Source organism: Vigna unguiculata, chromosome 5, assembly GCF_037176805.1.
Source record: "Vigna unguiculata cultivar grain cowpea cultivar isolate G323 ecotype 2 chromosome 5, ASM3717680v1, whole genome shotgun sequence".
NCBI classification, from domain to species: domain Eukaryota; kingdom Viridiplantae; phylum Streptophyta; class Magnoliopsida; order Fabales; family Fabaceae; genus Vigna; species Vigna unguiculata.
The window spans coordinates 39,011,079-39,025,845 of record NC_140796.1 but is presented as its reverse complement, the minus strand read 5'-3'; the positions used below and the strand labels follow the sequence as shown (position 1 = coordinate 39,025,845).

General features: G+C 33.3%; 1 protein-coding gene across 2 annotated transcripts; it reads right to left on the bottom strand.

Moving 5' to 3' along the window:
- Positions 1-7,265: 7,265 nt before the first annotated feature.
- On the bottom strand, positions 7,266-10,364 carry LOC114184225 (F-box/FBD/LRR-repeat protein At3g14710-like). Of its 2 annotated transcripts, none has more exons than XM_028071506.2 (4): positions 10,209-10,364; positions 8,794-9,772; positions 7,792-7,935; positions 7,266-7,702 (listed from the first exon to the last, which is right to left on the bottom strand). In XM_028071506.2, exons 2-4 carry the CDS (start codon positions 9,754-9,756, stop codon positions 7,412-7,414), a joined length of 1,398 nt encoding a protein of 465 aa, XP_027927307.2. In that variant the 5' UTR covers positions 9,757-9,772; positions 10,209-10,364; the 3' UTR covers positions 7,266-7,411. The 2 variants fall into 2 exon arrangements, with proteins under 2 accessions (XP_027927307.2, XP_027927308.2); XM_028071507.2 differs by having other exon boundaries at positions 8,794-9,769; positions 10,209-10,360.
- Positions 10,365-14,767: the final 4,403 nt, after the last annotated feature.

The following is a 14,767-nucleotide window of genomic DNA, read 5'->3' as shown; positions in this document are numbered from 1 at the left end:
GCGAGACTAACTCGCCCATGCAAGACTTGTAGAAGCAGGCCAGGGTTACACTCGAACTCTCGCTCAAGCAGAGAGCTCTTGTTTTGAGCGAGGCACTATCTCGCTCAGGCGAGAGACGCTCGCCTAAGCGAGAACGCGTGGGAGCCTTGGTGTGCTGCTGCAGTCTTAGCCCAAGCGAGGAACCTCACCTTTGGGCGAGGGGTGGTCTCGCTTAGGTGAGGAGGGCTCGCCTAAGCGAGTGTGCAAAAAACCTCCCAGGGCCTCTGTCGCGATATCGCCTAAGAGAGAGTCTACAACTTGAGCGACGGGGACTCCTCTTGCCTGAGCGAGGGCTTCTAGCTTAAGCGAGATCCGCTGCAAGCAACGCTGTTTTCTTCACTTGGGGTTTATGGATTGTTTGATTGATTGATTTAGTCTATTTAAAGTATGAGGCTTGTGAAATGCATGGAATATCTATGGTTATGAATTGGATTGATGTGTTAGTGTGATCTTGGTATGTAAAACAAATGAGATGGTTGGTAATTAAAGTGGCATGGTATTGGTATGAGATACAATTCTATATTCATGGATTGAGAATGATGAGTTGGTATGGATATAACCTGGAATATGAAAGAGGTTGGTTATAAAGGTTGGCATGAGATTTATATGCATGATAAGTATTACTTAGTTGGTGGAATATGTTTGGTATGTGGTTAGGACGTAATTCCATGGGTCTCTAGGTGAGACTTTATAGTGGTGCCTAAGTTGGCCGAGACGTAATTTCCTGGCCCCTGTTAGTGGGAGTTCATGGTGGTGCCCCATCTATATGATTTAGTAAGATTCAAGGTAAGGTGCATCTTGACACTCTAAGGAGTCAGTTAGTCTCATATAGAGCGGACTGACTCTTGTGGTGAGAGTAGCAGGAGGCCTGAAATTACTTAAGGACTAACCTTGTGAGTGGGGGTTAAAACATGGTAACACTTAGCTCGGGGGTGAGCAGCTCGGTAGAGCAGAGAAATCCATCACAAGTGCAAGCATCCGCTGAATCCGACTAAATTATATGTATCCGGATGAGTCGAGTCTGAGTCTTAGTGTATTGTTTACAAGTCATAACATGATTGGATGATGTATGTATATCTGATTGTGTATGAGTATATAATTGTATGATAAATTCTTTTGCGCTCTAGCTTACCCTTTTGTTTGGTGTACATTTTGTGGTATGGTTTTTCTCTATTTGTGATGATCATCAATTTATTGATGTGAGCAGATGCGAGAACTACCCGTGGTCATCAGGGTGATGGAGGTTCCGCTGCTTTGTCTAGACTTGGGCTCTGTTTTTTATGTCTTTTGTTTAGGGTTGTGGCCCATGTATTACATTAGACTCTTTATCCTGTTGTGTACCTGCATCGTGGTGTGCCTCAATTATTGTCCTCTAAGTACTTTGGATATCTGTAGGAGTGACTTTATACTCCGTTGATCCTTGCTTCTTATATTATACTGTGTGACATTTCCTTTAATTAGCTTTATTAATTAAATGGGGTGTTACAATAGTACTCGACATGATTAAAATAAAAAAAATAAAAACGTTTTAAATATGTGTTTTAGAAACAATTTGAGAGATTATTGAATGAAATCGCATAAAGGAAAACATATATATATATAATTACAAGTATGATAAGATGAAAAACACCTTAAAGATTTAAAAAAACTTTTCAAATATCAACATAGTTAATGGTTGAGAAATAATGAAAATTGTTTTAGCAAAACTAAAAATTTCGTAATTGAAACAAAAATTAATAGTAATATAGAGTAAAGAAGATAAATATTGAATATTACCTAGTAAATGAAATGTTTATGCTATTAAACACTTGAATTGAGAGTGTTTAACATTTTCAATTGAAAGGAAACTATACAATAAATAATAAAATTAAAAAAGAATAGAAATATTCAAATGTGAGACATAAAAAATATTTAATTAATATACATCAATTGAACATAATTGGATAAAGGTTATGATAAGATGAAAAATATATTGGAGATGCGAAAGAATTTCATGAAAAACAAACAATTAGAAGAATTAAACAATAAAAAGTTTGTAGTAATATATATATATATATATATATATATATATATAATGTTACTAAATTGACTATGAATATTTTTATAATTTAAATGGGGACGGGGATATGGTGGTGACGGATATGGGGACGGGCAAATATGTACATCACCATACCTATCCCCATACCCAATTCAAAAAGTCGAAGATTCTCCATACCCATACCTAGTCAATGTGAGGATTTTCTGTCAAAACAAGGATGGGTTCGGGCAATACCGACGGGGACAAGTTTATTAGCCATCTTTAGCGAGGACGAGTATCATGGAGGGTATGGGGGCATGGACAGGGCAAATATGGACATCCCCATCCTCATCCCCATACCTAGTTGAAAAAATTGGGTATTCCTCATACCCATACTGATAGCCTCCTTCTCAAGCTAGGTTGAGGCAAAGCTTGAAATAATGACTATGGTGGATGGTGGATGCGCAGAGGCTTGGTGTTAAGAGAAAATGGCTCTTAGTTTTGGTGATTTAATGGTGGGATGAAAGTTGTTTGTGGTGATTTAAGAGAGGTTAGGCCAACTCTAGAGAAAAGGGTGATAGAGGGACCTCTTGGGATGCTCTAACAAGTGACTAAGAGAAGAAGTATGACTCAAAAATAATTTTGGCAACATAACATTATAATTCTCAAAAGTAAGAAATACATGAGGAGACACCTCTATTTATAAAGTAAGGTGTCTTCAAAATGGTCCAAATCCTAAAATGCTAACATGCACCAAAATCGTAAAAATACTATCTTGGTGAAGGAGAGCTTGACATGTGGCAATCCTTACTCTCACAAAACGTACCACTCATATGTTGTCATGTGGAAAACTACTTTATGAAAAGCCTATCCTATAAGAGAATGACACATGACCACTACCTTTGTAAGAGAACTCTTCACTAAGGGGTGAATGAGAGCTTGATATATGGTAATCCTCACTCTCACAAAACAAACCACTCATGTGTTGCCATGTGAAAAACTACTTTATGAAAAGTCTCTCCTATAAGACAATGACACATGACCACTACCTTTGTAAGAGAATCCATCAAGAGCTTGCCATGTGGCATACGTGGAACGCCCTTCCTAAGCTAGCTAAATTAACATAATTAAATATCAAAGAATTGCTTAAGCTAGGCACATATGATGTTCCCTACTTAAGCAAGATTGTTTTTAAAACCCTACACTACATGACCCTTAATGCAAGGCCTTCAAAGGAAAACCTACACTACATGACCCTTAATAAAAGGTCTAAAAATGCTCCATGATGGCCCAAGTGAAAAGGAGTTTAGCTTCACCTTGACTAGATGCTGCTAAGTCTTCTTGAATTTGCTTAGCCATGCTTTTTGTGATTGGACCCTTGGCTAAGGGTGTGACATCACATACCCATACCTAGTCAATGTGAGGGTTCCTCATCAAAACGAGGACGAGTTCGGGCAATATACACGGGGTGGACTATTTGTCATCCTTATTCCAAGATAACTCTTTATATCAAAGGCTTTATTGATTACCTATATGTTAAATGAGATTCGTAGATGGATTTTCAAAGATAGCAATTGTAAGACCCATGAAAATTAAATATAAATAAATATTTAATTTACCAGTAAATGGGAAATGGAGACACATTTAATGGAATTAATTGAACCTTGATTGGCATTAAATAATTCCTTTATACGTTTTATTATTTTTGCAACATTAGTGGAGGATCTAGAAACTCTAGTTGTCTCCAAATAAGCCAAAGAGGTAGAGGTAGGGCCCATGTCATGGCAATTAATCTTATTATATTATTATTTTTATTTTAATTATTATTTTTTGGGGCTGAAAAATAAGTGGAGGAGTTCTTTCAGTGAGGAAGAGGGAGAGAATTAAGGTGGCAGCTGAGAAAGTCTTGTGAGAGCACCAAATTCGTGATCTAAGGAGTGGATAGAGCGCTAGTTCGATTGGTAAAGGTAAGAGTGGAACAAGTTTGGGCGAAAGGGAACTCTAGGAGCACTTGTGGAGCGGGAAATTCTAGGTAAGGGGAGCTGCAATCTGTGTTTAGTTTATAGATCTTTGTGTTCTCATATGAATATATGTGTATGTGTGCACCTCTTTCACTCAAAAATGTCTTGGACTTCGTATTTCTGGACTCTGCCCAGAAACTGCTTGATGGCAATGAAGACTCGTTAGGCGACTCATGCATTTTGTGCCTATTTTTTGGGCTTTACCCAAAAATCTCTTGACGCTAGCTTTTTTGTTCATTTATGGTTTATTTGGATTTCTGGGTCACTGTTGATCCTCTAGGTGATTTGATTCTTATGATTTCTGGGTGATTTTGTTTCATACTGTTGAAATAGTTATTGAGTTGGGATTCCCATGATTATACGATTGCACAACCACGTGGGATCATTGGTAATTTGGGAGATTTAATTGAAAGCATGATTGAAGTTGAAAAGTGTTGTAATTATATATTGATAGGTGTTAATTTGGATGTATTTGATTACTGGAAACACAAATTATTGGGGATTGTATCAATTGAGGGACTAGGTCGAGTTATTGTGATTGTTAGAATTTCTCCCAGGTGCAAATATCAGAGTTCTGTCCATGAACTCTAATGCACCGCCTAGTGGTAAGTACGCACCGCCAGGTGATGCCTAGAGAAGGCAACAAAATGAGCGTTGATTGGGCGTTGGTGTGAGTTGGGTATTTGTGGTATTTAATTGTGACTTATACTTGTGGTAGGGATATAAATTGGATAAATTGTATTAGGGAGAGTTTAAGGCATGGTATAAAATTGTAAGATGATGTTTCAGGTGGTGTTGGTGACGTTTAGAGCCAGAGTGAGGGCTAACATGAGGATTATTTTGATTAAGCATGTTTTTCTTGTATTTCCTTTAAGAAGGATATTTACACATTGGGACTTGTAATAGTTCAAGTTTAAATTGTGAATTTTGGAACTACGCGCATTAATAAAGTTTTAAAATTTTCAAGTTTTTGGAAACTTTATTGTTGATATACTCTATAATAAATTACAAATTATTTATTTAAGTAATATCCGCCTTAGATGTTACAACAATATCCTTGACTTATTTAACGCACAAGGATAAACCTTTTTTGTTGCGCAAGTAGATTTGATTAGAGTTCTCTAGATTTGAAGCAAAGGCTTACAAGTTCGCTAATTATAATTACTCCTGAGTTAAGGAAACCCATTGAGGTTTTCTATGATGCATCATATCAAACACTTGGTGGTGTGTTAATGCAAGTTATTTAATCTATTAAAATAGTGTTCAACAGGTTAAATGGCTTGCGTATATAACTTTGAGAATAACATGTTAAATCAAATAAAATAACAATCAATAAACTGATTTCACTTAAGTCAATGAAATTAATCGAATGAGAATTACTTTCAATTGATTAAACATGTCAATTTGCAAGCTATGTAGCCTTTCTTTTTTGAGAGATGAGTAACACTTTCAAATAAAAAAAAAGGACAAAATTCAGTTATGAAAAATTGGAAAAACTCATTCTCTCAAAGGAAGATTGTGTTGCTACTTTTCGTGATTGATTTTGAAGGTGTTAGAGTTGTGATTAATCCTAGTTGGCGAGGTGTAGAGAGGTTCTTGATTGAATAGGGAGAGTCAATCTTGAGGTTTGATCCTTCTAGTGTATTCGTCTGTGTTTGTGTGTTGTTTTTGGTGTGAGACCAGGTTTGCAAGAGGGATTCTTGTTGTGCATTGGTTGTTTCTTATGTGATTTGAGAAACTTGTATTGTGTGCTTTGTGTTTTGAATTTAATTATAGGAATATTGTAATTTCTTGAGTTAGTGAAAGGTCAAGCTCATGTGGTCTTGACCAACTGGATGTAGCTCCATTGGAGTGGACCAATATAAAATTTTGTGTGCATTGATTTAGTTTTCTGCATTTTATTGTTCCAAGTGGCTTTTATCAAGAAAACAAATTGGTTGATCTTTAATAATAATTCTTGCATGATTGCAAAACAAATTGATAGTGCATTTGTGATTATTGTGACAGATAATGGTAATCAAATTAATCAAATATACATAAGTGATATTGCTGTAAAATTTATTGTCAAAATTTTAACCCGTTGATTCGTATTTTTGTCGGTTAAAATGTCTAATGGAGAAAGTGATTATGATTAAACTTTTTTCTTTTTTTGAATAGATCCCTTCTGCTAGTAAGAGGATTTAATGAGACTAGACTCTATTTTAGGTAAGGGGAATTGAAATATTTTTTATGTTGAATGAAAACTTAATGACTTTGAGTTGGCTTCTAGTTGCTGAATTGTTTTGATTTTGGGTAGATTTGAGAGTTGATAGATATTTTGAATGGGTGATGAAATTGTGTGCTTGGTTGTATCAATAGGTAGAAATTAATATTTAGAACATGTTTGAATGGATAAATTTAGTTGAATTGAATTGATATTATTAATTTTACATTATGCTCAATTTTTGTTGTTTTGCAAAAAATGTTCAAGCGTTGGGCTTTCGTTAAGTGATGCTTAAGCAGTACTATTTCTTGTATGTACAAAGCATTATTTCTCAAACGTCCATATGATTACTCAAGTACTAGAACTTCTCTCTCAAGATGTGGCTTGAGGTTGGATTGAGAGAGATGTAAAAAAATCTTTGTCCTTTGACCCTCTCATTGTTCAAGCAGCAACCAATTGCTCAAACAATGAAAATGTGGAGTTTAAATGAGAATCTTGGAACTTTTCTGTATATTGTCAAAGTCAAGACACTCAAACCATTTATAGTACTAAAGTTAAAATGTTGTTACTTAAGCCACGTATATTTTCACATATTTATATAAACACGAAGAAATTATATCTTGTATATTGTTTCATTTTAAATGTTGCTTGTTATATAATTATAGAATATGTTGTTTACAATGAAATTATAAAATCATAGAATTTGATTGATGAATTAAATATTTCATGAATGATAATTGTAAGTAATAGTCATGTAGTATACATGTAATTGGTATGAACATGTGTATGGTAACCAAAGAAGTATTCCTATAATTTTAATGTGTTGTATAAGTACAAACAGGGAGATTTAATGAAATTTTTGCATTCTAATAATACCATAGTTAGATAAACAAATATATGGTATAACATATAGAAGTTTGACATTGAGCTGGAACGAAGAGTCAACCACGCATACTCAACATACCATATAAGACCAAGTGTGAAATTTACTAAATATAATTTATATTAAAACTTTATAATCGGGATCTTACAAGGAGAATACTAATTAAAATTGTTAGTGAGCAAATATAATTTTTTTTTTAAACACAAATATGAAAACGTATACTATAACCATTGCATCGATACTAAAAACTAATGTAATTTTTGGACGGAAATACATTGAATGACAGCAAGGTTGGAACACTTGGGAAAATAGAGTATCTGCTGCTTAGCTTTCTCCGTATCAATATTTGAATACCGCAGCCAAAAAGCAGTACATATAGTCATTTGGTCCAGGACTTTTGCATTCGCCATCACGAATTTCACCAAAAGAAGCTCATGCTCATGCACATTAAATTCCTTAAACTGAAAAACTTTGAGGCTAGACAGAAAGCACTGAGGCACTGATGCAGAAGTCACATCTTTATTTAATTCAGATACTCCCTGAAATGTTGTTTTTTCTATAAAATTAGTCATCATTTTTTGTATAATGTGTCTTCCATTTAAACTAACAACTTGAAATGAAAACTTACATTTTGTAGAACAAGTGTATTAAGAATTGGGGATCTGTGAAGAATGTTCAGCAGAGCTTCACCTGTAACCTCATTAAGTTGAAGATAAGTCAACCTCCCAAAAGCTGGTAGATGGGTGAAAATATCTCTGGCATGTACCAAAACCTGCAAGACAAAGAAAAAGCTTGTTTAAATCTGTAGGTCAAAATTTTCATACTTTTGGAAAGATGTGTTGGGTAGATTATTAAAGTGTCATTAAAGTTTGGTGGGACATTTCACCAAATCAGTAAGATGCATAACTGCATTTAAGTTTTAGTCTTTCTAAAGAATTGTTTGCTTTAGTCTCTTTTAACTTTGAAAAGCATTATTTTTTTAAAATATTTTTTATAACATTTAAAATAACAAAATATTGTTATAATAATATTTTCAAGAATAAAAAAAATCTATTTCTTAAAAGAATAAATATGTTTGAAGTATTAAAATTTAAGTAGTTTTATATAATATTAAATAAAAATATTTTATATTTAATCAGAAAACTTTTAAAGAATACAGTAAAAAGTTTAGAATTAATCTTAGAGCATGTATTTTTCACCAAATCTTCTTTACACGTTACTATTTTTCCATTTGACAAATTTAATACAAAAACCTCATATTGGGGCTATAAAATCAATTGTAGTGTTTTGATTATTAAATCCTGATTCGTCCCAACTTTTCCTCTTTGTGATAAAACTCCATCTATAAATTTTTAATTCAGCTAAAAGAATTCCTATTTAAAAAATCTGACACTAAACGTGTTCATTTTGTTACTAAAAAATTCCTAAAATATTTTCCTTTTCACCACTTCCATAAAATTTTGGTGAGTTACTCGTTTACATGTAGTGTCCTATATAAAATACAACAAGTCTTAATATTCAGAATTGTTTGTCAACATTCTCATCCATGTTACTCAACCACATGCAAATAACAATTCCACCATGTTTATAGAAAATTTTCCAATTCACATAGCATGAAATGAAATCGTACCTTGTAAAACAATAATTTCAATTGTTGCACTTCAAGGATTTGTGCAAGAAGCTTATGTGCTTGATACCCAAGAGTTTTGATTCTGTCCTTTCTGTCTTCATCAACAACAATCACTACAGATGCACTACGAATTGACGGTGAATTCAACAGAATGATATCCTGTTCAAGATCACCCTCATAAGAGAAATCAGTTAAACAGGGAGCGAAAACATTGATGGAAGATTTATAGGCTTCATCTGATAGAGATCTCCAAATTGCAATGCAAAACCTTTCAAGTAGGGGTGCTTGTATTCTAATGTTCTGCATAGTTTGCCACTCACATCCTCTAGCTTCAAGCACTCTGAGAACTGGGAGGTTAAGAATTAGCTCTTCTGAATAAGTGGAAGATTCACCCACTAACTTGATCCCAGATATGTTAAGGATTTTCAGATTTGGAAGAGAAGCAAAGAAGGGAACACATAGAGTGCATTTCATTTGAAGCACCAATTGTACTAGAGAGCTGCAACTGAAGAGGGAATGAGAGGGAAAGAGGATTTCATGGGAATACTGAATATGAAGGTTTTTTATTCCCCTTTCAAAGATAGAGGAGATCCATGCATTCACAAGGGTAGAATCATATTGGTAAGATGTTAAACAAAGAGAGAAACTTTGGATGGTTGAATTAGCAAGGTGAAGAAGCACCCTGTTCACAAAATACTCAAAATTTTGTTTATGCATCTTTTTCTTCCCAACACATTGGAAACTATCATTGAACTGAAGGCCTGTGATGGATGTCCAAACATGAATCCACCTTTTCGATAACAAACTAGTGTGAATTGCCTCCATGGATGGAAGGAAAGACAGAATGTGACCAAGAATGCTGTCATGCAACTTGCTAATTATGTCTTCCCCAACAACCCCATTTTCATCAGCGAGAGCCCCTTTTGATTTTTCATCATTCTGGGTTGCAAATACTGAATCCATGACTTTGAATCACCTGCTGCATGAACCCCGAAGATGTCAAGTTTCACAAATCGTCTAAGACGAATAATTAGAAAGGAAATGAAGCAGATTCATGTACGAATTTATCATAATTTCAAGCATCCTAATACAACATAAAGTGAATTAACATGAATTGTGCGGCTAATTGATGTTAATAGAGAGACATAGGAGATAAAACTATAGAGTAACTTTTCCTATTTAGGGTTATGCTTAGAATGTGTGCGAAACAGAATGCGACTGAGGTGAGGTTGGGGTGGGAAATTCTGCTGGAAAGAAAAGAAAATGAGAAAACTGAAACTTGAATTTCATGTATATTGAATTTCTAGGAGCTTACTGCAAATTATTAACAATTGAAAAGAAGATTTTAACATAAGAATCGACTAAGGGGATTAGAAAATGCAAATTTGTAGCAGATGAGAGGAATTCAGTCTCACCTTAATGGAGAAATGTTAGAGCATTGCAGAAAGAGTGGGTGAATTCTGGGAACAAGGAGAGCTTTATATTTGGGCAAGTGCAGTACAGGCCACAATACGAATTCACACCTCAGGAGACAAAACAAAATAATGAAAAATCAATTAATATTTTGTTGAATTTTGAAAATAAAATTTAACTAAAAGTAAAAATCCTTACAAAAATATTATACTTGGAAACAAATGGAAAAGAGAAATGAATTATTTGTTTTTCAATAAATTTGTAAAATCAAAATTTCTGTGTTCACGTACATGCCACGTAAGCCGTTACCATAACAGAGGTACAATAACTCTCCACGTGTTAGCAAGCCGATGTCGTACAGACAGAAGCAAATGAACATTCAAATTCAAACATGCGTAAATTGGCCTAACTAACTAGGCGTCTTCGACATTTCAAATGGCATTAGTTATTTTGTTTTTTCTTTTTAAAAAAATCAAATGGGATTATAGTGATGGGAAATGGAATCATTTCAAAGAAGTTAAAATGCATTGAATTGTAATTATTTTGAATTTCAAATTATGTTATATTTTAAATCTATTATTGATAAAGATGTAATTTAAGTTTAATAAATTTTAATATTTTTATTTGAATTGAATATTAAATTAAACAATATTTAATACTATAAAAATATCATTCAATAATTTTTTAGGCTAAATATGACTTTTTTATTTATTCAAAATTTGGTAAGATATTTTAAGTGATTTGGATAAGGGTACTTTTTCATTGTTGAAATTACTTTGAGTACTCAAATATTTATTTATTTTGTTAGTGTTATAGGTAGGGATATTAATGGGACAGATAGAGTACTGATAGTAGTTTCTTTATACTTTATTTGCGGGATAAATATTTGTCATGTATCCGTACCTTTATCTATGCGGGTATTCGTTATGCGAGTATCCATATATTTTTGTAATATTTACGGATATCTACGGGTATCGCGAGTATTTACAAAAGAAAATTTTAATATTTAATAAAAAAATTTAATCATAAATTTAAATAAAAATAAAATGCATAACCTTTATAAATTTCAAGTAAAGTGAACATAACTCATTTAATTAGTGTTGGATGACAGTTTACAAATAAATGAAGATTTTTTTAAACTAATTGATAAAAAATAACTCATTGAAAATCAATGTGTTAATGTGTTAATGTTTTAATATTTTATTCTTAATTTAAATTAGAGTATAACGGGTACGGGTATCCACAGGTACAAATATTATGATACTCGTACCCGCTCCGTTAACATGCGGGTATAAAAAAAATACTTAGACCCATTATCTGCGGGTATTCATTTTCAATATCTATTTCTTATCCGTTGCAGGTTTTATCCGCGGATACTCACGAGTACGGATTTTTTTGACATCCCTAGTTATAGGTATTCACACTTATCTTGTTTTTGTTTTTTAAGATAAATTTGGGAGGTTCATTTGATTGGATGTGAGGAGGATGACAAAGGTAAGTGAGGTTCTTCTATTAAGAGAAAGATGGTGGTTAGAAAGGAAGGAAAATGAGATAAAAGTTTATCAAAGTTAGTGAGTGATTAATGAATTAGTAGATTAAAAAATATTTTAGTTAATAAACGTAGAAGATTATCATTTTATCTTTATTCATAAAAGTAATTTAAATTAAATTAAATTATAATTAGTGTAAATTATGTTATAATGAAATATGAGTGATTATTTAAAATGAAAAATAATAATATTGATAAGAATATATTAAATTAAAATTTGATCGATAGAAATTAAGTTGAAATAATCCAAATGGGATTATGAGCATAATATATTTCCACTTTGTTGCATGGGTTTTTCCGTTACCATTCCTAGCACTTCATTGTCTTTTTGTCGCAGAAGAAGAAATCATGTGCAAAACTTTCCACATAAACCAAATGGATTAATTGCATAATAGATTTAAAAGTTTGAATCCAAGCTTCATTAATGATAATGCAATCAAACATAATCAGAAAATGAAAGTAAATTCAAACATAAATTCAAAACAATGAAATAAATACTAATATATTGATCAATACATCCTATTAAATAACTATATATTTAAATAAATACATGAAACTTCATAAATTGTTCGTCAAGAAAATATCATCATCCATTTACATTCATCATATTGATTAACTTGTTCATAAGATGTTCCAAAAGCATCAAAAATAGGTGTATGGCATGTGAATATTTAGTACAAAGGAAGTTGTAACACTCATGAAGTATTTGATCATCACAATGTGCATGTCAACTAAAATTTGCCAAATGTTAGTTAAGGGTACTAGAAATTCAGGGTCCTTGTCATATTACCCACTTGTTGTGTTAGTAGTTCATTTCTTCTTTCTATTGCAACTACTTGACGTTCAACTTCCATCACTTACCTATTCCAATTGTGCTCACAAAAACATCCAGTTTGGTAATAAAATTTTCATATTGGGTTTCAACAACATCAATCATGGAGGCCTCCTGTTTTGTGCCTCGATAGGAGGACGTTCCCCTAGATGGAATGGATATAGTGGGTGTTGGACTATGAGAGTCGACGTATAAGGGTGATCGAGGAGCATCCTCTAGTGTAGCCTCAAGTGCAAGCTCATCGGGAATGTAGTCCATGTCAACATTGTAGTTTTGTGTTCGAAGGTGTTGTATCGCTTGAAGTGCTATGCTTACCTTGTGTTCAGTGGGCTAGTCAACACCTGAGGGTTCCTCTATCAATTCATAATGTCTAATGGGAGAGATTCTCCACTTAGCAACTAAAGGTTTAGCCTTAAAAAACAAATGATATGTACATCATTAGACACTCTATAGAGTTCAACATTGTTAATTAAAATAAAGGGTTTACATTTCAACTTGATCAAGTAATCCTATACTTCTGTCCCAAATAGTCCAGTAGATTTAGTCTATGCAAACTAACTTAATCTAGAAAATAGGTCGTGAACCTCTTTCCACCTGTCCTTCAAGGTCTTTTCCCTATTTTTAACATTTTTTATTTATTCTGACAAATTTAGATTGTCGGAGAGAGGACACAATGTTATTATATGCTTGTGTTGTTCAACTACCATCAACTCGATCCTAAATGGGTTTTGTCAACCATGATCATGAGTAGCTCGAAGTCCATTTCAGTTAGTAAACTCTCAAAGTTTAGCAAATGACTAAGGTAGAACATTGTTGCCTCTATTCATGATGTACAATTTCAAAGACATCCCTGCAAATTTGCTCCTCCATTTCGCCTCAATTTTGTAGAAGCATACACTCTCCTCACTCGCTCTTTCATTGTGGTGAACAACAAATCGTAAGAAACTAATGGCATACCTCCTAGCCATGGCCAAGCACTTTCAAGAAGAGTTGAAGTCATTTATGCAAGGTGCAACAAAGCTCTATCTATTAGGCCATTTTATAGTATTCTAGTAGATTAGGAATATTTAGACTTTGTAGTAAGGGTCATGTAGTGTAAGATTTCTTTTAGGCCTTGTATTAAAGGACAAGTAGTATAGGCAATGTTTGTGCCTAGCTTAAGCTAATCTTACGTGATTAATTTTCTAACCCTAGCTTGGTGGAGAGACATGGTGGCATATGGTAAGCTCTTAGTGGAGAGTTTTCTTACAAAAGTAGTGGGCATGTGTCACTTTCGTAGTGGATAAATTTTTCTAAAGTGGCTTTCCATGTGGCACTCTAGGAGTGGAGAGGTTTTCTAAAAGTTAAAGTGCCACATGTTGTGCTCTCCTTCACCAAGATGGAATTTTTAGGGTTTGGTGCATGGTAGAATTTTTAAGGCTTTTAGTCTACTTTGGAGACACTTTATCCTATAAATAAAGGTGTCTCCCCCCATGTACTTTCACCTATGAATTGAATAATGTTATGCTGCAAAAATTGTAACATACTGCTTGTTTAGGTCATTATTAACTCAAATTTTTTTAGTCGCGTTTTGAGTTAAACAAAATTAAAATCCCCCTTTCAAGTATAGGGAAACCCTGGGTATCAAATCCAAAGAAATGGTGCGTGTCAAGCTAGCTTGTGTAATTTAATTCTTGTTTAATTAAAATAAAAGAAAACAAATGGGGGAAAAATAAATAAAATAAAGAAAAGAAACTAAAAGAAAATGTTGAATTTTTATTCAATTAACAACTAAACTAAATGCATGATTGAACCTAAAAGAAGATATGCATGCATGCAATGGATGATCTAATGGTATGAGGGATGGTGAATTGACTAAAATGTTGAATGAAAAAGTGTTTAGATGAATGCTTAACGCATGAAAAGTTTATGAAAATGCAAGCTAAAATGATCTAAAGCATTTTGGTATAAGCGTGAATGAGAGCACAATGAATGCAAAACTGATTGGATCTATGATAGCAGAAAAACATGGATGCATAAATGTTTTATATGAACCTAGCATGATGATGAATCAATAAAGCCCAACCCGTGACAATAAAACCAAACAAAACAAAAATCTAGGAAGTATGACAGTAGTGATTTTAGCAAAATATAGCAGCAGAACTTGCTCTATGATAGCTGCATAATCCCAAAATAAGCCC